General features: G+C 39.9%; 2 protein-coding genes across 2 annotated transcripts; one reads left to right on the forward strand and one right to left on the reverse strand.

The window, feature by feature from the left end:
* The first annotated feature begins 2,435 nt into the window (after positions 1-2,435).
* Positions 2,436-18,162, forward strand: LOC21401856 (DUF724 domain-containing protein 3). Its single transcript, XM_010094660.2, has 3 exons — positions 2,436-3,048; positions 4,859-5,311; positions 17,783-18,162. The coding sequence occupies exons 1-3, from the start codon at positions 2,530-2,532 to the stop codon at positions 17,795-17,797; spliced, it is 987 nt and encodes a 328-aa protein (XP_010092962.2). The 5' UTR covers positions 2,436-2,529; the 3' UTR covers positions 17,798-18,162.
* Positions 18,163-19,472: 1,310 nt separating this feature from the next.
* Positions 19,473-20,232, reverse strand: LOC21401857. Its single transcript, XM_010094661.2, has one exon. It carries the CDS (start codon positions 20,127-20,129, stop codon positions 19,614-19,616), a length of 516 nt encoding a protein of 171 aa, XP_010092963.1. The 5' UTR covers positions 20,130-20,232; the 3' UTR covers positions 19,473-19,613.
* Between the last annotated feature and the right edge of the window lie 1,324 nt (positions 20,233-21,556).

Raw genomic sequence — 21,556 nt, forward strand, 5'->3', positions numbered from 1 at the left:
TTCCATATGAAATCATGATTGCTGAGTTCTTACTTCCATTGGTCTATTAGTATGGTAACTGAAGTTGTTCTAAGAAAGGTACTGTACCTTATTGAGAAAACATCTAATTGAATCTTTGAGAAGTACAAACGTAACTGTTTCAATTAGTCTTCAAAGCCTCTTTTACAATTCAATCTTTTGACAGAAAGAGACAACTAATCACATTGCGTACGCTAATCTGCTACCAGAAATCTAGGCAAGACCAAGGCCACTGGTTTAAGTGATCAAAGTGATGCTGATCCGTCGCCACAATCTTTCGATGATATCTTTTGATATGAAATTTGCTATGTTATGACATTTTTTCTCAGATTCTTCATTATGCTTATTGGAGTTGGAGGACTTGTGCTGAAAGCCCAAAGACCATGCGAGCTTTAAACTACGTCTAAGAAGAGCATTTTCCTTCTCTTCTTTGTCAATGGCAAGGAAAATCTCATTTGTGACCGGTGCATAACCTTCCATCTTCAATCTGACCGCTAATTGGTTCAACGTCTCCCTGATCTTGATTATCAGAGGGTGTCTTGTCTCCTGCAAGAAACTCATGGACTTCTCCATCTGCACCATTGTTCCCTTAATTTCAAGAACATCGTCCCAATTACTTCATGAAGCACAAGTGCTTGGACAATAACACATGGAAACCATCATGGTCAGGCTGAAGCTCAATGAACCTTCTTCCAATCCTCTCCCTCATGCCATGGTTGGTATGCTTCTTACAAGCCCCATATGAGGCGCCTTCGGTGCCATAGGCATACTCTCGACGAGTTCATGTTCTTCTTCAGCATGTCTGCGCATCCTAAAAGATCAACCATGCATTCGCAATTCTTAACATTTGGTACTATCTCGTGTTCTCGAATCATGGAGTCGAAGTGGCGACGCCCCTCATTCCCTAATGCCCATGTGAGAAACGCTCCACGAACCGTTAGAAAAGTGATCTCATTCTTATTTGGTATTACGCCGCATGCTGTCATCTCCAAAAACTGTGGAGCGACTTCTATACAACAATGGGAACATTTCAAGTGGAAATTCCCTTCTCTGCCATTCCATAAGAAACTTCCAATGCACTTTCTAAACAACCACATTTCATGCACATGTCGACAAGGGTTGTCCTCTTCCATCAAAAAAAAAAAAAAAAAAAAAAACCAAGGGTTGTCACCGAAATGTCATTAACCTTCATATCATTTTTCCTTATATAAGCATGAATTAATTTGACTAGGTTAAGGCAGCCAACGACTTAAAAAAGAAAAAGGATAAATTTTATTGGCCCCTCAAATTGTAGTTTACTCCATAAACTTTAAAATCAGTCTACACACCCCTTAAACTTTTAACTTAGCACAAACGCCTTATGTAGCACTGAATTAAAGACCAAAAAACTTAATTTTAACTAATTATCATATTTCTCTATCTATGATGAGTGTACAAAAATTGTACTTCAATCTCGTCAATCCAATAGTCAAAACTTACTCATTTTTCACTTAGTTTAAATCTAATGATTTAAATTTAGTCCATTTGTCATATTTATCTTATCACACCTCGCACTCTCTCACAAATTACTAGCATTATTATGAAACAGATTTTATTTTGCAATCTAATTTTGATAATCACAATTAAGTCAAACTATGTATACCAACACTTAATCTCATATTCTACACACATACATGTAACACTCGTATTAAATCTAGCTAATAAATAAATCTGCTTTGCACTTTTTTTAATTCAACGTTTCCTTTTTCTTTTTTTTTTTTTATAGAAATATTGTAGTTTTAGATCTCTCTAAATATTTTTTTCCTTAATTTAAGGTAAAACAAGAGAGAATTGCACTGTTTTTTTACTTCAACTTGCTGATTGCTGCCCTGTATTTTTTTTTTTTGGGGAAAATTCTTGTGTTTTTAGTTCTTTCTCATTAAAACTTTTTTAATTTATATTTAATTTTTTTCTCAAAAAGACCCTTGCTCAAATATTTCGCTTGCTTTTAATTTTTTTAGAATTTATTATTTTCCCATTTCTAAAAATATTTAAACTTGTAAATTTTTATACCCATCTTTATGATAAGTTCGAGAGATAATTATACTAAAAATTTAAGTTAAAAAATACAGTTTAAATTGAATGACATAAATATTAATTTATTAGATGTCTTTTTTTTTTTCACCCTAAAGGAGGGATTATGCTTAAAAGAATCGCTCCAAAATTTGTTGAGCTTAAATAACAGATCAAAATGTGTTGATAATAAGTGCGGATTGCATTAATTTACATACGGTTTCATTAACATTGCACATTGATTTATTCAAGCTAAGAAGTACGGTTTAAATTGAATAACCGTCCATATCTTAATAAAAAAAAAAAAAAAAAAAACAGAGAGAGAGAGCGAGAGAGTCTAGAGAGAGAAATATCTCCATGTTTAGCGATAATAACAAATAGAAAAACAAAATTAAAAAAAAAAAAAGAAACACTCTTCTCAATGTCAGACCCTTTTTTTCCGACATGTAGAGTACAAAAATGACTGAACAAGAACGACAACTCAAAAGCCATCCGTCAACCTCGAAACTCCTCTCGAAAATGGCTACGAACGCTGAACCCAATAAACCCATCTTCCGTCCGGGCTCCGCAGTCGAGATCAGCTCCGACGAGCCCGGATTCCAAGGCTCCTTCTACCTGGGCACGGTCATAAGCCTCTGCTCCTCCGACTCCTACTTGGTCGAGTACAAAACCCTCGTCACCGAATCGTCGCGGCCGCTGAGGGAAGAGGTGGGGCTCTTTCAGGTCCGGCCGCCGCCGCCGTCGCCGTCGCCCGGGGCCAGATGGATTTTCGGAATGGGCGACGAGGTCGACGTCTACCACAACGACGGCTGGTGGGAGGCCGTCGTCACGGCGGATTTGGGGAATGGGAGATTCGAAGTTTTCTTTCGGAGTTACAAGGAGCAAATGGAGTTCTCCAAGGAGAATATGAGGCTTCACCGGGACTGGATTGGTGGGGGTTGGGTCCCACATGTGGAAGAAGAACATGAACAAGTTGAGGTTTGGACTTTTCTTATATGTTTCTTTTTATTTTTATTTTCTTTGGTCTCTGCTTGAGAATGCCACAAATGACACGAAGGCTCCGTTTATTTCATTTGAGTTTAGAATTTAAATTTTATTACATAAAAAACTCGAATAATCATATTAAATTTTTTTATTCTCTTAAAAACTCTCAAGTAATCAAATCTCAATTGAATTAAAAATTTAATTTAATTCAACGAGCTAAATGGGTTCGAAGAAGATGAAGGAGAAGGGGTTTAGACTGTTTTTCTTTTGTACTTTTCTAATTATTGGTATTTTATACGTTTATACACACATGTATGCATATATTTTCTGTTTGAGAATGCTACAAATGATAAGGACATGAAGCTTGATGCTGTTATTTATCTATACTTTATGAAGAGTCGGTTTAATTTATTGATTTGAGTTTTTAATTTGAGTTGAATGAGAGTTGTTTATGTAATAAAAAAGTTAGATGCGACTGTTTCTGAAAATTTTTTAGGTCCCGTTCATTTTACTGATTCGAGTTTAGAATTTGAGTTTTGCTACAGTAAAAAGTTCTAAGAAACAGTTGCATCTAACTTTTTTGCTACAGTAAAAAGTTATCACATAAAGTTACATCTAAACTTGAATTAAAAACTCGAATTAACGAACTAAACGGGTCCTTATTGTAGTAAAATTCGAATTGATAAAATGAATGGGGTCAAAGTTTTTCACTTTTCTTATCATGAAGGGTGTTTTTTTGTTTTCGTTTGCAAATTACTTTTTTTTTTATTTGCTAATTCCCAATTTATTCCTTATTGGAATGCTCGATTCACCCAAACTTGATTCTTGATGGCACGTTAAAAGACTGTGCTAGAAATAAATAAGGGCATGAATCTTGATTCATTTTCTTTCTTTTGTAAAAAGTGGTGTTATTTAACTTGGGCATATATCCTTACTTCCGGTAACTCTTGACTTAATAGTGTAACATATAGAAATATCTGGAGAAGAATTTAAATAATAAATCATTTCCACGCTAAATGTTTGTGATGATGAATTAGATTAGGATTATTTTAATATTTAAATTTAATTTAGGATTATGTTTATCTTTTTATTATTTTAAATTTATTTATGTTTATCTCCTTTTTAGAATAGGATTAGGATTTCATTCTCTATAAATATCTCAGTGTTTGTAATTCTTAGGAAGGCTTTTGATGATTAATGATATTGAGATTATTAGTTTATCCTTGTTGAGTACTTGTTCTTCTTAGATTTCTATCTTTCTCTTGATTATTATTCTCTATCTTAGTTATGTTTTTCCTTATTTCTGTTATCTCTCTAAATTCTATTTCTGTTCTTCTATTCTATTCGATCCTACATCAATTGGTATCAGAGCGAAGTTGATTCCTTTGACCAATACTATCCTTCTTTTTCTGTTCCACATACACCCAAAAAAAAAAAAAAAGATGGCAAAAAAATCACATTGATTTGTTGAGGGAAAAAAAAAAGAATTACCTCAGTGTTTGTAATTCTTAGGAAGGCTTTTGATGATTAATGATGTTGAGATTATTAGTTTATCCCTCTTGAGTTCTTGTTCTTCTTAGATTTCTATCTCTCGATTATTGTTCTCTATCTTGGTTCTATTTCTCCTTATTGATTCTGTTCTCTCTCTAAATTTTATCTCTGTTCTTCTATTCTACCCGGTCCTACATCAGTTTGATTGCAACACTCAAACACAATCCTAAAGAATAGGAGCTCTTACACTTCTTTCTTTTTTAGTCATCTATCTTATGCTTTGCCTAAAAGCCAAATTTCTCATGGACTGCAGAAATCACAAACTGAAATGGAAATAAATGGAAGCAAAGAAACAGTACAAGAGAAATTTGTAAAAGGGGAATTAGTTGAGGTTAGCAGTGATGAAGATGGTTTTGAAGGTGCTTGGTTTAGTGCAACTATAGTAGAACCCACAGGGACGGACAAGTTTCTTGTGGAGTACCAGAGCTTGAGGACGGAAGATGACAAAGATTTTCTGACAGAAGATATAGATATTCTGCACATAAGACCTTGTCCAGCAGAAACTCTAGTTGTTGGCTTCAGGTTGCTTGAAGAGGTTGATTGTTTGTACAACGATGGATGGTGGGTCGGTGTCGTTTCCAAGGTTCTTGGTGACTCTAGGTACATTGTCTACTTTAAGGACACCAAGGAAGAAATGGAATTTCATCACTTTCAGATGAGGCTTCATCATGAATGGATTGATGGCAAATGGGTCGTGGCTTCTGAGGTATGAATTCTCTGTATGTACTTCTAAGCAATTTTTATTGTGTGGGGATCTTGCTTTGGTGTTTCGAAAGTGTTGTTGTGACTGTAAAGGCCAAATAAACCCGAGTCCCACATTCTATGGTATAGCTAGACAAGCTCAAGCGAGCTTCCAGATCCATCTGATAAGAGATGAACAGATTTGGAAACAAAACCAAGAAAAGATCGAGAGAAGAAGAAGAAATCAAATCGAGAACTTTATTAATGACAGCACATGTACACCGATATGCGGATCTTCGAGGGTCCGCTACCTCCCCCGTACTTGGAGCGATTCCAAGATTTGCACAACAAACTGATTATTCTCACCGTGCCTTCTTTCTGTTACTCTCCCTCTTTTATAGATTCCCCTATTCATTAACTACTAGCAATCTTCCTTAGTAAGCTACTAATACTAACAAACTTTCACAGTAAGCTATAGATAGCCTCCCCAAACCAGAACCCCCTAAGCCCGTTTATTCTTCCTAATGTACACTTGCTTGAATAAGGGCTTATCAATTACACCCCCCCTCAAAAAGTTCACCTTGTCCTTAAGGTGGGAAGCAGGAAATTGGCGTTGAATAACCTCAAACAGCTCCCACGAAGACTCAAAGTCAGGAAGATGGCGCCATTTGATCAAAACCTCCAAAGAACCATTGGCGGGGGAGAAACATGTATCCAGGACCTGGTCCGGTTCAACCTGCAACGTCAAATCCTCAGACAAGATGGGAGGTAAAGATTGAGGAATATCCACAGAACCAAGAGCCTTCTTCAAATGGGAAACATGAAAACTGGGTGAATCCGAGCATGGGAAGGAAGTTGCAGCCGGTATGCCACTAGGCCAACGCGAGCAAGGATCTAAAACGACCCGTAATAGCGAGGCGCAAGCTTTTCATTCACTAAACGCGCCATCGCTCGATGTCGATACGGCTGGAGTTTCAAATAAACCATGTCTCCCACCTCAAATGTCACAGAGCGGCGTTTCTTGTTGGCATGGTCCCGCATAGACTGTTAAGCGCGGCCCAAATGGTCTTTCAATTCAGCCAAAAGCGCATCTCGATCGCATAGTTGCCGCTCCAACTCTGATGTAGCTGTAGAACCGGCCTCATAAGGCACCAACCGCGAAGGATCTCGTCCATAGAGAGCTTTGAAAGGCGTCATGGCAGCCGAAACATGAAAGCTTGAATTGTACCAATATTCTGCTAACGGAAGGTGTGTAAACCACTGCCGAGGTTGGCCAGAAACAAAACAACGCAAGTAGGCCTCCAAACAGCGGTTGACGACCTCCGTTTGTCCATTCATCTGTGGGTGATACGCCGTACTCCTACACAAAGTGGTGCCCTGTAATCGGAAAAGTTCCTTCCAAAAGTGGCTCATAAAAACCTTGTCTCGATCGGAAATTATACTCTGCGGAAAACCATGAAGGCGCACTATGTCGCGGAAAAAAGAAGCAGCCACTGTGTTGGCCGAAAACGGGTGTTTGAGGCCAATGAAGTGACCATATTTGCTGAGACGGTCAACGACAACCAAGATTGAGTTATAGCCGGCGGATTTAGGTAAGCCCTCAATGAAATCCATGGAAATGTCGTCCCAAACACGATGGGGTATGGGCAGAGGCTGTAACAAACTCGCAGGTGACAAAGTTGACGGCTTATGTTGCTGGAAGACGACACAAGCAGCCACAAAAAACTCGACATCCTTGCGCATGCCTTTCCAATAGAACTCCCGAATGGCCGCCAATCTTACTACTATGAAACTCACGTAACAAGATTGGAATAAGAGGGGATTGTGGAGGAACGACCAACCGGCCTTTGTATAGTAAGTGCCCCCTTTGAAGAGAAAACCCCGTCAAAGAAGGAGTTCCAACCAATAACTCATCCACGATTTGGTTGAGCCTCGGATCCGCCTTAACCTGCCGCTGCAACTCCTCAATATCAAGCACCATTGGAGTGGTCATGACCATTAAAGCAAGCCCCATATACTGCCTCGAAAGGGCATCTGCCTCCTTATTTTTCGTACCCGGCTTGTATTGAATCACAAAATCATAACCAAGCAATTTACATAACCATCTCTGATGCTCCACACTTACCAAGCGCTGTTCCAATAGAAACTTCAAACTTTTCTGATCGGTGAGCACCACAAAACGTCTTCCCAACAAATAAGGTCACCACTTCTGAATGGCTAACACAATGGCCATTAATTCCCGCTCATAGACCGATTTGGCGCGAGCGCGCGCCGAAAGAACTTGGCTAAAATAAGCGATGGGGCGCTGCTGTTGCATCAAAACCGCTCCTATACCAAACCCCGAAGTGTTAGATTCTACCACAAAATGTTGAGAAAAATCTGGCAAGACCAGCACGGGAATCTCAGTCATAGCCCCTTTTAAGTGCTAAAAAGCATCCTCGGCTTCAGAATTCCATTGAAAGGCGTCCTTCTTAAATTGTTGCGTCAACGGCCACGAAATGCGTCCGTACCCTTCCACAAAACGGCGGTAATAACCTGAGGCCCAGGAATTCCTGTAATTCCTTGACGGACTGTGGAGTAGGCCAATCCAACATAGCTTGTACCTTGCTGGAATCCGCTGAAACACCATCCTTAGAGACAATATGCCCCAAGTATTCCAATTGCTCCTGTGCGAAGAGACATTTTTTTTTGATGACATACAATTGGTTGGCTTCCAAGACCGAAAGGACCCTGTTCATATGCTCCAAATGGTCCTCCCAAGATTGGCTGTAAATCAAAATATCGTCAAAGAAGACCAGTACAAAGCGACATAAGAACGACTTTAATACCTCATTCATCAAAGACTGAAATGTAGCCGGCGCATTTGTCAATCTGAAAGGCATAACGAGGAACTCATAGTGACCCTCGGGTGTGCGAAAAGCAGTCTTAGGGACATCCCCGTCACACATGCGAATTTGATGATACCTTGATTTCAAATCTAGTTTGGTGAAAATGGTGGCCCGCACAACTCGTCTAACAACTCCTCAATCACCGGAATTGGAAATTTATCCGGAATCGTGGCTTTGTTTAGCGCTCGATAATCCACACAGAATCTCCAACTGTCATCTTTCTTCTTGACAAGCAAAACTGGACCTGGAGAAAGGACTCGTATTCGGTTGTATAATTCTGGCCGCCAACATTTCTCTTACTAACTTCTCTATTTCATTTTTTTGAAAATGAGGGTACCGGTAAGGTCGGACACTAATCGGACCGGTGCCATCCTCAAGAATTATGCACTGGTCCTTCACTCTGTGAGGGGGTAAACCGGCTGGCATGTTAAGAACGGCAGCATGTTTCTACAACAATAACCGGAGCTGCTCATTGTCTTCCTCTACCTTGCCGAGGCCCTGCTCCACCCTCAAATGACTCAGCTCCAAGTAAATGTCCTGACCCTCATGACGAATTGTGCGCATCATGGCCTTGAGGGAAACCAATGATCTCGTAAGACTAGCATTCCCCTTCAACGTTACACTTTCCCCATGTACTTTAAATCTCATAACTTGAGTCTTCCAATTGACATTCATACTTCCTAAAGTCTCAAGCCATTGCATTCCTAGGATCACATCTATCCCTCCCAACTCCAAAGGCAAGAAATTCTCAATTATGGTCAAGTTTTGCATGGACAACACCACTTTAGATAATCCCTGCCCTTGTACAGACTCTCCCGTACTAGTTTGGACACCAAAACCAGTTGTAGGAGTTATGGGCAATGATAATTCCGAAACCAATGTAAGAGAAATAAAATTGTGTGTAGCGCCGGAGTCGATTAAGACAATTACCTCACAGTGACCAATCTCGCCCTTAATCTTCATGGTCTTTGGTGTAGTTAACCCCATTACGGAATTCAAGGACAACTTAATCACCTAAGTCCGTAGCAACTTCTCTGACTCCTCTGACTCCTCTTTTGTTTCCTCCAACTCAATTTCCTCATTTTCAAAGTCGTCCTCATCGCTAACTAACATAATCCGCAACTCCCTCTTTTTACAGCGATGCCCAACGGTAAACTTTTCATAACAACGAAAACATAGTTGCCTATTCCTCTTCTCGTGTAACTCCGAATCGGACAATTTTCGGAATGGAAAATCCTTCTTTGGCCTCTCGACACTAGAGCTGTCTTGAGGCTGGTTCGCTCTGGTTCCCATTGGCGGATTTGCTGTGAATCCCGCTGCTTGAGGACGCCAAACCCGAGACCTTCCCATCTCCTTCCGCAACAACACATTTTTCTCTTCAATTCGCTGTGCAATGTCCACGATTTCGGAGAGCCCTTTTGGCTTAAGTAAGCGCAATTCAGCCTGGATGTCAGCCCTCAATCCATTCACAAAAATGCCTTCAAGGATTTCCTCCGGCACTTCTTGTAAAGGGGCAGCCGATACCTCAAAATTCCGGCGATATTCAGCCACTATACTTGTTGAAAATAATTATTCAAAGTTAGGATTTAATTGTTACTCATTGTATTTAGGGGTGTTAGTGAGAGTAAAAGATAAGATCCTCCTTGATCTTCTCTTTGGTTTCTGTTTCCTGAATTTTAGGAATAGAACCGTGAGTCTCCTAGATATTTTCTTCTTCCACCATGTATATATGTGTACTAGTTCTCTGATCTAAATAAGAAAAATAGTTCTCACGTTTTTCTTCATGGTATCAGAGCCAATATTCTGAACCCTAATTCTCTCTACAGCCGCCATTCACCTTTCTCTTCTTTGCCACCTACGTTTCTGTTAGAACCATTTTTTCTCAACCCTCACTCATCATTGATTGTATGACTAAGTACGGGATGGCCTCTTCTCATACATCCAATACCTCGTCTGATACAACCTCTCGGTCTGGAGGGAATATGGAGATTGCAAATCATTATGGAACTGAGTCTTTGCCTGTCCTAATCACAAGCCATAAACTGAATGGCCACAATTATCTCCAGTGGTCACAATCAGTTATGATGTTTATTTGTGGAAAGGGCAAGGATGATTATCTCACAGGTGAGGCGGTTATTCTAGAGACGTCTGATCTTGGTTTCAGAAAATGGAAGATAGAAAACAATATGATCATGTCATGGCTTATCAATTCCATGAACAATGATATTGGGGAGAACTTCCTTCTGTTTGGTACTGTGAAGGAAATATGGGATGCAGCACGGGAAACCTACTCCAGTTCCGAGAACACATCAGAGTTATTCCAGATTGAAACCATTCTCCAAGACTTCCGCCAAGGAGACAAGACTGTCACCCAGTACTTCAACACACTCACCAGGCATTAGCAACACCTTGACTTGTTTGAAATTTTTCTATGGAAGTGCTCAGATGATTCTGCTCTATATAAGAAAATTGTTGAACATAAGAGAATATTTAAATTCCTTCTCGGACTCAATAAAGATCATGATCAAGTTAGGAGTCGTGTTCTTGGAATGAAACCCCTACCAAACCTTCGTGAAGCTTTTTCTGAAGTTAGACGTGAAGAAAGCAGGAAGAAGGTTATGATGGGATCATTAGAACCAGCACTGGACGCTTCTGCTCTTGCTGTCCACAGGAACAACACTACAGGAGGTGGTGAAAATCGTCCGAAAGGGGGAAGACCCTGGTGCGAACATTGTCACAAGACAGGTCACACTAAAGAGACCTGTTGGAAAATCCATGGAAAACCTGCTGACTGTAAAACACGACCCAGAAATGATCGAGACAGCCGTGCTCATGTGGCATCCAACATAGATGATCAGTCCCAGTCCGAGTCTAATCTCTTCAGCAATGAACAAATGGAGATTCTCCAGAAACTGTTCAATCAAGCCACAATCAACTCCAACGGAGGAACAGGCCTAGTGGCACAGAGAGATTCTCATTCAGCACTTACAGCCAATAAAGGAGCCAGCAAACCCTGGATTGTGGATCCAGGTGCTTCAGATCACATGACAGGAGATGCCTCCCTGTTTTAGGATTATAAAACCAGCAATGACAATTCTTCAATCCGGATTGCTGATGGCTCTCGCTCAAAAATTGCAGGGACAGGTTCCATCAAACTCACAAAGGAGTTACATCTAAATTCTGTTCATTATGTGCCAAACTTGGATTGCAATCTACTTTCAATCAGCAAATTGACTCGTGACTTGAATTGTGTAACTAAATTTTATCCAAATGTGTGCATTTTTCAGGACTTGGATTCGGGGAAGACGATTGGTAGTGTTGAATTATGCTCCGGACTCTATTTACTCAAAAGTGCTTAAGTCACCTCAATACAAGATTCAAGAGCAAACTGTGTCAAGTCCAAGGGTCTGTCAACTTGTTCTTTTTCTGGTTCTAGTGTCAATAACGATAGTGAAATTTTCCTATTGCACTATCGATTGGGTCATCTTAGTTTCATGTATCTTGCAAAACTTTTCCCAAATTTATTTGGTAATAAAAGTCCTTCATCTTTTCATTGTGAAATATGTCAATTTGCCAAGCATACCCGAATTGTTTATCCACGTCTCTAATATAAGCCCTCTAAACCATTTGCGTTAATCCACAGTGATGTGTGGGGGTCCTCAAGAATCAAAAATATTTCAGGGGCTCGTTGGTTTGTGTCGTTTGTTGATGACCACACTCGTCTCACTTGGGTGTTTCTTATGAAAAACAAATCATAAGTGGGCCAAATCTTTCAAAGTTTTAACAACATGATTCAAACTCAATTCATCACCAAAGTCCGAGTTCTCAAAACAGACAATGCTAAAGAGTACTTCAAAGACACTCTCAATTCCTATCTTCTAAATAAAGGCATCATTCACATAAGTTCTTGCGTTGACACCCCACAACAAAATGGGGTTGCTGAGCGCAAGAACAAACATCTTCTAGAGGTTGCTCGATGTCTCTTGTTCTCTGCCAATGCTCCAAAATCCTTCTGGGGTGAAGCTGTCCTCACGGTAGCATACTTAATCAACCGAATGCCTTCTCGAGTCCTGGGGTTTCATTGTCCAAGTAAAGTCTTTCTCAATTCTTTTCCTCACACTCGGGCTATTTCAACAGATTTACCCCCAAAAATATTTGGCTGTACATCTTTTGTCCATGTTCACCCACAACATCGAAGCAAACTCGATCCGAGATCCCTTAAATGCATCTTTATAGGGTACTCTCCAAACCAAAAGGGATGCAAATGTTACTTCACCAAACAACAGAAAGGTATACATATCTAGAGATGTGACATTCTTTGAAAAAATCCCTTTCTACTCCAATACTGATGCTCAGGAGGAGAGAATAAGTGAACATCAGCCTTGGGAACCATTCTGGGAATCGTTGCTAGAAAACTCTCACCAATCTGTTCAACAACCTACACCTTTGCTAATGTCACCCCAGCCTCCAGAGTCATCTCATCCCTCACGGCCACATTCCAATGAGTCATCCGGGCTCTCTACTCTGCCTGTATCACCCAGTAGTCCAGCTTCTCATCCTCCATCTCTTCCACAACTTGCTATTGAAAATCTCCAAGTTTATAGAAGGCGACAATCCAGAGGGGAAATAGAGCACGGAGCACAATCACATGTTCAAGAGTCCGAAACAAATCCAAGTTCTCTTGAAGACACTACAAATAGGGATAGCCTTGTCTCGGGTGAGCTCATGGTACCGAGTATTGAGGATTCAAATAAGCCAATTGCAGCAAGGAAATTGATCTGAAGATGTACAAGTCATCCAATTGGTAACTATGTCTCTGTTAGACTCCTATTCTCTGTTAGTAGAATTGAGACAGAATTTCTAGGAATACTATCGGAAGCTTGAATTGTATTAATGGCGGACGATTGGTTACAAGGGGATAAGGGGATTTTCGAGAGATCCCTTGCTCTCCTAGGTTCCACTCTCGGAAGTATACAGATGATTCGATTCCCTTCTATTCCCCTTCCTACTGAATTTATACTACTAAGCCTTATTCTCCCTCACTGATCCCAATGCTAACTAACTAGTAACTTCCTACTGACTCAGCCACTTCCTAATTCCTCTTCCCGAGCTCCTCCCTCCACGTCAGCCTCCACTTGAGTTTCAGCTGCCAACCTTGGCTCGTGGTGGCGTTTCCTCCGAACATATGTAAAACGCAAGGGGGGCTTATCATACCAATTGTTATAACCCTTGGGTAGAACTCATCCTCAAAAGCTAGCTTATAGGGAGAGGGTGCCCAAATGGTTATAAACCCACATGCTAAGCCCATACTTTAGCAATGTGGGACTCAACCAGGATCCTAACATACCACCACGCTTCCGACATCGACGTCCACGGCGGCCCACTCTGGATGGCCCATTCTGGCCTTTCCAGGTCGCCCCTCTCCAGGTCGCCCCTCCCCAGGTCGCCCCTTCCGCAACGTGGGCCTGAGGAGGAGCATGCTCTGATACCAATTGTTATAACCCTTAGGTAGAACTCATCCCCAAAAGCTAGCTTTTGGGGATGAGTTCTACCCAAGGGTTATAACAATTGGTATCATATGATGGTTTGTCCTCATCATACCGAGCCTTTGTGTCTTCTCTGGATAGTATACAGGTTCCCAATAATATACAGGAGGCTCTTAAGCATCCTGGATGGAAGAAAGTTGTTCAAGAAGAGATTAATGCACTTGAGAGGAATGGAACGTGGACCATGACCGAACTTCCAGCAGGAAAACGATCAGTCGGGTGCAAATGGATATTTACGGTCAAGTGCAAGGCAGATGGGAGTGTGGAGAGACTCAAAGCTCGTCTCGTAGCAAAAGGGTTCACGCAGGCATATGGGATTGACTATTAAGAAACCTTTGCTCCAGTGGCAAAACTCAATACCATCAGAATCTTGCTCTCAGTGGCAGTAAATCTCGATTGGAACCTACACCAATTGGATATAAAGAATGCATTTCTCAACGGAGATCTTGAAGAAGAGGTGTTTATGGAGGTCCCACCGGGCCTTGACCTAAATCTTGCTGGAGGCAAAGTGTGTAAAACTCAAGAAATCTTTGTACGGACTCAAGCAATCACCTCGTGCATGGTTTGAGAAGTTTGCAAAGGTAGTCTTGAATCTCGGGTACACTCAATGTTAGGCAGATCACACTCTCTTCATTCGAACATCACCAACTGGGAAGATTTCTCTCTTGATAGTGTATGTTGATGACATCATTCTCTCAGGGAATGACGAGGAAGAGTTGAAGAGATTGAAGGTGCACCTAGCACAGGAATTTGAAGTTAAGGATCTAGAGAGAATTTGAAGTTAAGGATCTAGAGAGTCAAATATTTCCTTGGAATGGAAGTGGCAAGATCTCGAAAGGGAATTGTCATTTCTCAATGGAAATACATCTTGGACTTACTAAAGGAGACTGGAATGCTAGGGTGCAAACCGGTTGACACACCTATGGACCCCTACAAGAAAATTGGCTCGGTAAAAGATAGTGCACCAGTCGATAGGGGGAGATATCAGAAGCTTGTTGGTCGGTTAATATCTCTCACATACCCGTCTGGATATAGGCTTTGCAGTTAGTGTTGTAAGTCAATTCATGCACAATCCTACAGAAGAGCATAGGGATGCATTGTTTAGGATACTGAAGTATTTGAAGTTGACACTCGGGAAAGGACTGTTTTTCAAGAAGTCGGGGCATAGAAACATAGAAGTTTACATAGATGCGGACTGGGCTAGAGACACTATGGATAGGAGATCGACATCAGCCTATTGTTCCTATGTTTGGGGAAATCTAGTGACTTGGAGAAGTAAAAAACAGTCAGTTGTGGCTAGAAGCAGTGCTGAGGCAGAATTCAGGGCTCTAGCACAAGGAATTTGTGAAGGAATATGGATAAAAAGGGTACTCAGCGAACTTGGCTTGAACGACTCTCCATCCATTCAAATGATGTGTGACAATCAAGCTGCAATCAGCATTGCTAAGAATCCTGTGCATCATGATCGAACCAAACATATTGAAATTGATAAGCACTTCATCTCTGAGAAGATTACCAGTGGAACCGTGCAAATGAATTATGTTCCTACCCAACAGCAGGTTGCGAACATCCTTACCAAAGCATTACCTAGGTCTAACTTTGAAGATCTAAGTAGCAAGCTGGGTTTGTATGACATACACACACCAGCTTGAGGGGGAGTGTTGAAAATAATTATTCAAAGTTAGGATTTAATTGTTACTTATTGTATTTAGGGGTGTTAGTTAGAGTAAAAGATAAGATCCTCCGTGATCTTCTCTTTGGTTTCTGTTTCCTGAATTTTAGGAACATAACCGTGAGTCTCCTAGATATTTTCTTCTTCCACCATGTATACATGTGTACTAGTTCTCTGATCTAAATAAGAAAAATAGTTCTCACGTTTTTCTTCAGTACTTGTTTGCCTAAGCGCCAAAAACTGCTCACACAAGTTCCCCTCCTGAGAAGAACGAAAACATTGTAGGAGAGCCACCTTGAAGTCAATCCAAGTGATGAAAGGTCACCGCTGATTCTGCCATTGAAACCACGATAGTGCATCTCCTTCTAGGGCAATACCGGCGGTAATCAGTTTCTCCCTCTCCGAGAACCTATTGATGGAGAAAAATTGATTCATTCTAAACAACCAGCCATCCGGATCAATCCCACTGAACAACGGATAATCCAATTGCTTCTGCCGAACCGGTGAGAACTCCTCACCTCCCCACGGCTCTCCATAGTTACCCACGAAGTCCATGGAATCCTCAGCCTCATTTTCCTCCCAACGACGTCTACTCTCTCTGCCAGTGTTCACGCCAAATCGGATTCCCTCGTAACGGCCATCCATCCTCGGCCTAGGACCTCCATTAACCGTGTGAGCTCTTCTTCCTCCTTCACCATTTCGGCCATCGCGCAAGTCCCCAGCGTCCTCGGAAGTCCCACCAACTCGGGAGTCGCCGCGCTGCCCTTCGCGAAGACTCCTTTCTCTATCGCCGGTCTGCCGCCCCTGGGTCGGCCATTCCGGCCATCGCGGTTGAGATCGGAACGATTTCCGTTCGCGATTCGAACCCTAGCACGCATGATTTTTTCCCCGACTAGACTCTCCCTGCCATCCACACCCTGGTGTTTTCCCCGCTCCCCTTCCCCGGAAACCCTAGGTTCGGCCAACTCCCCCAGATCGCATCTGTCCTCCTCCACCAGACTCGTAACATCACGAGTTATACCTTGGACCAACCCGACCTCTTCTTGCCAAACCCTCGCAGCTCCTGAATGAGAACCTTCCACCGGCAGGTTTGCCGTCGCCGCCACAGTTAGTAGTCGCATCTACTCCATCAGTCGGCACAGATCTGACACATTCTGGTTCATTTGGCCATGTTATGGTTAATTTCAGCCCTGCTATGGCTCATTTCAGCCCTTACCTCACCAATTTCTTTTTCCACCGAAGCCTTTACTTGTTCAATCTCCTTCTCCATCGCCTCAAATTTCTCTTTCGTTTTGCTGGCCGCCATTATCACCCAGAAACAGTGCTTTGATACCAAAACCAAGAAAAGATTGAGAGAAGAAGAAGAAATCAAATCGAGAACTTTATTAATGACAGCACATGTACACCGATACGCGTATCTTCGAGGGTCCGCTACCTCCCCGTACTTAGAGCGATTCCAAGATTTGCACAACAAACTGATTATTCTCACCGTGCCTTCTTTCTATTACTCTCCCCCTTTTATACATTCCCCTATTCATTAAACTACTAGCAATCTTCCTTAGTAAGCTACTAATACTAACAAACTTTCACAGTAAGTTATAGACAGCCTCCCCAAACTAGAACCCCTTTCCTAGGCCCGTTTATTCTTCCTAATGTACACTTGCCTGAGTAAGGGCTTATCACCATCCAATACGAGCTTAGTAACTCCAGAAAGAACACCGTCTTGTGGGGCGTGTAAAGGGTAAAATAAACCCGAGTCTTACATTCTATTAATGGTCGGTTTTCAAAATCATGAAGTAACAACCATGTGTCGTGCATTGATCTTTTTCCAAATTTGGGTGATCTTATAATAAATCAGCTGAAACAAATACTCCCATGCTTTGTTTTCTATTGAGAAATGTTTCAAATGATGATGGGGACTTTTTGTGGTAAGTTATTTCTATTGGTTGTGTGTGTTTTTAAACATCAATTCAATCACATAGAATTAAACCAAAATCAAACAGTATGTGAATTTAGTACGTACAAAACTGTTTTTCTTTTACACTAAGGAGATAATAAATCACAGAGGCTTTTCAAAGAATCCAGCAACTGTGGAAAATTATGCAATTTCTAAAACTACAACGAAGTGACATAGAACTAATAACTAAGCTTTTCACGAATGACTAATAAGCCTTCACGGCAGCTTCTGCTGCCAACTAACCAAAATCATGCCTTGTGAATTTAAGGTGGATATAGAACTTCATGCGATTAGCATAGTTTGATCAAAAACTTGTTTTAATGCTGATTTTCATTCTAAACGTGGAAAGATATTAGCTACCACAATCAATTGCTTTCTGCCTTAAATGTTTCAATTGTACATTAATATGTTTCTAATTGTGGATCCTTGGCAGGCTCTAGAGTTGTGATTAAGGGAGAAAATGACCACCAAAATGTGGTATGGCTTGTCATCTCAAAGCAATGACTTACCATGGTAAGGAAAACATAGTTCCTTTCTTTTGGCTTCGTCTATAAGTTGTATTCACCGAAGTGGAAAATTGTAATGTAAATGTTAATAGTTTTTTAAGAAATATATTTTGTATTATCATTTGTCACTTGGATCAAGAATTCCAACTCTCTGTCTGTCTACATCTGATTCACTTTTATTTTTATTTTTTTTCCCTTTTCCCCTGAAGGAAAAGGGTACAAGAATAGAGAGTGGCATAACATCCCTCCAATATACCTCGTCCACTGTAGTGAATTAATTTAAATCCAAAACTTTGTCAAGGAGAACAAACAGTTTTACCACGGTCTTCCTCTCCAAATGATTGCCGTTAGATTTATCAATCCGAACACATTAAGGTATCGTTCATTTTATCGATTTGAGTGTTTAGTTTTAAATTTTTACAGTTAAAAGTTCTTAAAAAATGTCATATTTAATTTTTTCTACTATAGTTAAAAGTTTTTAAAAAATATTACATCTCAACTCGAATTAAAAATTTAAATTCGCAAAACGAACAAGGTCTAAATTAGAACAAATTGAATTGAATCTATCTAAAAACATCCTTTATTGACACTATAGTTTTGTTTATTTTGTTAATTTGAATTATAACTCAAGTTTTTACTATATTATTTTTTCTCATAAAAATTTAAATTTAATTTTTTTTGTTATAATATTTTCTCTTTTTTTTAAATTCACTTTTTAATTTAAATTCTTAACTCGAACTAATGAAATGAACGGTCTCTATTATGTTTATAGTGTACTTTGAAATTGCCTTAATTTTATTAGCTGACGTGCATGAATTTGCTCTCTCTCTCTCTCTAAATTTCTTCCGAATTGATTGCTTGATTTGCTTGCTAAGCATTCAATGTAATGTGAAGATCAAATATTATTTTTGAATGGTCGGTTGTATACTTTTAACAAAAGTTATAGTTTACTTGTTCAGCTGTACAATTAAGTGTTCTATTAAATGGGTTATCTAACCTGCAATATGATCTTTTGTTTCACAAAATAGACAATCAAAACTCAGAAAAGAAAATAGTTCCTTTTTAATGACCTCTTCTGGATACTGACTTACTGGTCTTAATAGTCCAAACTCCAATGCCAAAATTCCTGTAGTGGGTTGTTGGTGCTTCATTAAATGCTGCCAGATGAGCCATTACTTCAAGGTTCAGTCTTCCCATACCTCAGAAATACTTAATAAGGTTCTGTGTTTTATGAGTTAGCCAAGATGTTCTCCATGTTATTACTAATAATTTGACATTTCTAATTAACTGGATACCTATAAATAGATGTAAATAATTAAACAAACAAATAATAGAGTAAATAAATAAATAAAAGGCTGAAAAGTGATCAACAAAGTTACAATAAGCGCACAAGCAAGCCATATAAAGGAATAATACTCATTGTTAAGGCAAAAAAAATTGAAAGGTGAAGGCGCAAAAGTCCAGAAAAAGTAAATGATCCCAATCTATTTAACCCTTTTCCATAATGAGTGATCATGATGTATAAGTTCATAATTAGCAGGGGATGACAATTCCTTGACCAAGATATATCTGACTTGGTTTAGTCCCAACATATGATAAACTGTTGCACAAAGGAAGTTGTTCATGAAAGTTTAATTTTTATTTCATGACAAGTAAACAAACACTAGTAAAGATACCCAAAAGTAGCATAAAACATCCAAAAAGAAAAAAAGAACAGACAAAAGACTGGTATGATAATAATAGCCTTTTTCTAAAGCTCTAAACTTCCTTAACCTCCACAGCTCCATTCTCTTCCTTGGTAGCATCCTTGTTCTCCTTGACATCCTTAGAAGCAGCAGCAGCCGCCTTAGGCTCCTCGACCTCGAAAGCGGAGACGGGAAATGACCGGAATAGCCCTGTGGGGGTCTTGAAGGTGATCTTCCCGGTTGGGGGGTCATCAACAAAGATGTCACTGAGTGTGATCCAAAGCAGAAGCTCCTTGGTCTTGACCCCAGTGAGCTTCTTGATCTTGTTTTTCTCAGCAACGGCTGTGACCTCTGTGGCATAAGAAACCAGCTTTCCAATCTTGTTAAACTTGTGGGTTATGCTCTTCTTCTGCTTCAGCCACACAAAACCAGTCTCTCTCACAATCCCACATTCCAAAATGTCAGTCAAGGGCAACAGCCCATTTGGCAGCCCAACTTCCGTTAGCAACTCCTGTGATTTCTCCTTGCAGATTTCATCTCCATGGTACACTTCAGCCTTGGCCTTGATTTCTTCTGTCACAAGTGACATTTTTGTTTTTTTTTTGTTTTTTTTTTCTTTGGGTCTTTCTTGTTTTCCTTACTTTCTCAACAAACTTTGGCCTTAGGTGAGAATTTTGTGAGATGGAAGAAAGCGGTGTGTGGGGTTCATATATAGTTGTAAAGCAAATAAGTTGCCCTTTTGGTTTGTCATATTTTCCAAATTGCCCTTGAAGTTCCTCAAAATTACGGAAATGCCATTTTGGAGGGTAGAGAGAGAGAGGAGAGAGTAATAGGTGTCCAAAAAGAACCAAGAATTGATACAGGTGGGCTTTTGCTTAGTTAGCTCAACGAACTCTCTTTCCATTTTGCTATATAATTAATTGATTTGCTATGGGTTTTGTTTGTAGATTGACATTTGCAAGTAAATGGTTTGCCAACTTTGATGGGACAAAAAATTATCGGCAAAGAGGTAATTTCATGGAAAATGCATGGGTTTTGTGTACCAAAAAGTATTTATAATATGGTTGGGGGAATTATGGCTATATTAAAGGGAAAGCGGTTGAGGATTGAAGGCAGTTAGCCAATGACAACGCTCCACGTTTTGCTTAGTGGGGGGACTGTAACCTATTTATTGTGGCTGATGGGCATGTGTGAAGAAAAGGGTTAAGTGTCAACTTATTAGCACCCCAACTAATATCCAAATTATTTATTTTTCTATTTTCGGTACTAGGACAATATAGACCGCGTAATCCCATTTTCACATTTAAAAAATGGGTAGGAAAAGAGGGGGAAAAAGAGAGAGAGAGAGAGAGAGAGAGAGATAAATTCTTGGTTAAGGATTGGTTTTTAAGGTGATTCTACGGTGATTCATTAATCAAATGGAAACTATTGGTCGCAATTGTAGGATTTGAATCTGATGGTACGTAGTAGTACTGGAACTTTGGACGGGCTGCCCGTGACTGTCCGAAAAGCTCGAGGATTTGCCTGAGCCCGAACCCGACCCGCCTGAGATTTTTGGGCCGCCCGCCCAAGCCCGAATTTCACCTCGAACGGGCCGCGGGCTTGTATTCGGCGGCCCGAGCTCGCTCGAATTACCCGAATTTTTTAAACTTTTTTTTTAATATTAAGTTATTTATATATATATATATTACAATTTAAAATGAACACACGAATTATATAAAAAAATTATTTTTTTATTAATTTTTAAATTTGTAATTCATGAATCATAAGACTAGGATTGCAGAGTCTACAATTAAGGCTCCTAAATACGTATGCATTTAATAATTTGAAAAAAAAATTAAAAAATACTATTAAAGATGGTAAAAAAATATTATTTATACTATTTTATTAAAAAATAAATAAGTGTCATTCAATTAATAAGAAGAAATAAAAGGTCATAATGACATTTTTTTAGAATGACATGAAAAAAATAATGGTTCAACTTAAAATTTTCTCTTAATTATTTTGTGTTAGTTT

Source organism: Morus notabilis, unplaced genomic scaffold, assembly GCF_000414095.1.
Source record: "Morus notabilis unplaced genomic scaffold, ASM41409v2 Scaffold322, whole genome shotgun sequence".
Lineage (NCBI taxonomy): Eukaryota > Viridiplantae > Streptophyta > Magnoliopsida > Rosales > Moraceae > Morus > Morus notabilis.

Coding starts and splice junctions, on each gene's coding strand:
- LOC21401856 (XM_010094660.2), top strand. CDS start 2,530: ATGACTGAACAAGAACGACAACTCAAAAGCCATCCGTCAACCTCGAAA. Junction 3,049..4,858: donor AAGAACATGAACAAGTTGAG/GTTTGGACTTTT, acceptor CATGGACTGCAG/AAATCACAAACTGAAATGGA.
- LOC21401857 (XM_010094661.2), bottom strand. CDS start 20,129: ATGTCACTTGTGACAGAAGAAATCAAGGCCAAGGCTGAAGTGTACCAT.